The sequence below is a fragment of the Aplysia californica genome, unplaced genomic scaffold (assembly GCF_000002075.1).
Source record: "Aplysia californica isolate F4 #8 unplaced genomic scaffold, AplCal3.0 scaffold00411, whole genome shotgun sequence".
NCBI lineage: Eukaryota > Metazoa > Mollusca > Gastropoda > Aplysiida > Aplysiidae > Aplysia > Aplysia californica.
Window position 1 is genome coordinate 337,373 of NW_004797681.1, and position 2,902 is coordinate 340,274.

The 2,902-nt window shown below is 38.8% G+C and overlaps 1 protein-coding gene across 1 annotated transcript in view; it reads right to left on the bottom strand.

Moving 5' to 3' along the window:
- Window positions 1-2,902, bottom strand: part of LOC101861377 — a gene marked incomplete in the record, with an annotated part of 53,262 nt that overhangs the window by 31,436 nt on the left and 18,924 nt on the right. The window contains 3 exon segments of the mRNA XM_013085824.2: window positions 548-713; window positions 1,295-1,492; window positions 2,593-2,689. Coding sequence (XP_012941278.1) covers window positions 548-713; window positions 1,295-1,492; window positions 2,593-2,689 — 461 coding nt within the window.

Below are 2,902 nucleotides of genomic sequence, written 5' to 3' on the forward strand. Positions count from 1 at the left end.
AGTATTATTATTATTATTATTATTAATATCATTATCATTGGGGGCTCCAGTGGCTAAGTAAGTTAGTAGTGAGTTTAGACTCAAGTAATGTCAAGCAAGTGTCGGTGACACGGGGATCAGATGGGTGGTCATTGGGATGTGTCCTTGAGCAAGGCACGACAACCCCAGCTCAAAATACAGGGCGCTGCACGGTGGCCACCGACAGTGGCATGGTTGTAAACGGTTCTGTATTTGCGTAATATTGTGTATTTATGTATGTATTTATGCATGTAACGTCTGTATGTATTTAAAATTATATATATATGTTTGTATATGTTTGTTTGCCATTGTAAACCAAAGTGCCCTTCTGGGACAAATAAATGCGTAACTTATTATTATCATTATTATCATTTATCATTATCATCACCAGTAGCTGCAGCAGCAACATTATCAATATATTATTATCATTATCATCATCATCATTATCATCATCATCATCATCATCTTATTATTATTATTATTATTATCGCCATCATCATTACAATCACCAAAATCCTTCGCCACTCACCAACAATGTAAATATCCCCCGAGATGAGCGTGAAATCCTGCAGGTCCGTGGCCGAGGTCTTGCAGGTGAGACAGTCCCCAGGACATTGCGACCTCAGACTGGCATAGAGCTCCTTAAGAGCCAGGCTGTTAGAGAGACTTAGGGCCGTCGTACGGGTCAGGACGCCCTGTGAAGGTGGGAGAAGTTATTGTCATAATGGTCATCATCATCATCGTCACCATCACCTTTAAATTTTTTATTCCTATTGTCATAATCATCATCTTCATCATTATTTTTATTATTATTTCTATTGTCATAATCATCAATCATCTTCATTATTATTTTTATTATTATTATTATCGTCATAATCATCATCATCATTTTTATTATTATTCCTATTGTCATAATCATCATCTTCATTTTTATTATTATTCCTATTATTACCAGAAGTAGTAGCAGTGGTTGTAGTAGTAAAAGTGGTATAAGTATCATTATACCACTACATGTATTACTATTATTATCGTCATCACTATTGCCAGCATCATCATCACTGTTGAAAATAAGAACAGAAAAGCAAAAAGTAGATGGAGACTTGGGTATTTCTGAAATTTTATGACATTATTGCAAAATATGTTCTTCATTTCACCTTGTGCGAACTTCACCAGGACCTCCATATACCAAAATATAGGTGAGCACCGATTCCATCGTGTCGTGACACATATATTTTTCGGCACTATAAACATCATTTGGTCATGTATACCATCTTACCTCTTCTTGAGGAGCAATGTTAGGTCTGTATCTGTACATTTTGTATCCCCGGTCAGCCTCTCGCTCAAAGAACTTGAAGGCCATTCCAGCAATGTCTGTGAAGTTTTCTCGATCAAGCTCATCCATGATCTTGCTGTGGACATCGTCTTGGGTGAAGAAACCCGGGCACAGAGCAACACCCGGCCCACACACCGAAACCTGAAAGAACATTCGTTTACTTTGAGCAAGAGTTTTACAGCACTCTCAACATAAATAGGTCATATAAAAGCTGGAGATTTGGATGTTACTAGAGAGCAACATGTAAAGAAAAGAAAGAGGAAAGGACCATAGATGTTTGAAAGCAAACAGTACCATAGCAACCGCCAACCCCCCCACTAAAGAACAATCACGCAGGGTTTAGAAATACAAACAGGTAATATAGGAATCCTCAGAAAAGTGGTTAAACATAATGACTGTACATGACTGTTACACTTCTAACATCCTCGCACCCTCCTCCTTCCTCCTCCCCCCCCCCTACCCACCATAATTAAGATCAATTTGGAACTTTGGAGCATTTGCTTCTACCATGCCAGTCTGACAAGGATACAACATTCCGGAAGACAGATAGAAATACTTTATAGTTGCATTGGTGGCTTAGTAGTTAGGTTCTCAGACTCGAAAGTGTAAGGTTGAGGGTTTGAATCTTGTCAGGGGTCAGGCGTTGTGTCCTTGAGAAAGGCGCTTCACATGAATTTTCTTCACTTCACCCACGTGGGATGGGTACCCATCTATAGACAGGGAAAGACCTTGTAAGTTTGTAAGTGTTTGAGTGCATGACATCTGCAGCTTGCAATATATGCTTCCCAGAAAGTTGAAAATGTGTCCGAGTTGTGTCTTTGGGTCTGCTAGGGTGATAATAGTTGTAAAACACATAGAACAAGCGGTAGAGCATGGATATTTGCTATATAAAAGCAATTATTATCATTATTATCATTTAAAGCATCTCTAAAAAGGAATCAAACTCATATCTTCTACATGCAACAACAAAGCCTAACCTCTACACCATGGATGCCATTAATTCCCTTCCAGAGCAAACAAATAAATCACAAAAACTGCAATCATTGACTTGTACACTCTCACCTCTCTTTTTTTTCTTGCATGCACTGCAATACAACTAATAAAATTAAATTTCTTCAACTTCATATCAAATCATATACATCCCGTCCTGTCCCACCCCATTATATCACAATGTCATCATGTCCCATGAATATTTCAAGACATTAATGATGCAACGTTTCTACAACTCCAACAATCCTGACCTTGACATTGTTGGTAGCCTTGGCGATTGCGTAGACGGCGTTCATCGTAGACAGAGTCCAGATATCTTGCTCCCAGTTACGGCCAGACGTGATTGGGCTGGGAGGGGGGGGGAAAGAAACAATGGGACTTTATAGGTAATGACAACAAAGTATTCTCAGCAGGCAGGCATATTGTTGTAAATAATAATAATAATAAATTGAAGTTATATAGCGCATTTCCACAAAGAAGTGCTCAATGCGCTGTACAATTAAACAAAGAACATATGAAGCACACTGCTCCTATAGTCTCTCTCTCTCCCTCTCTCCCTCC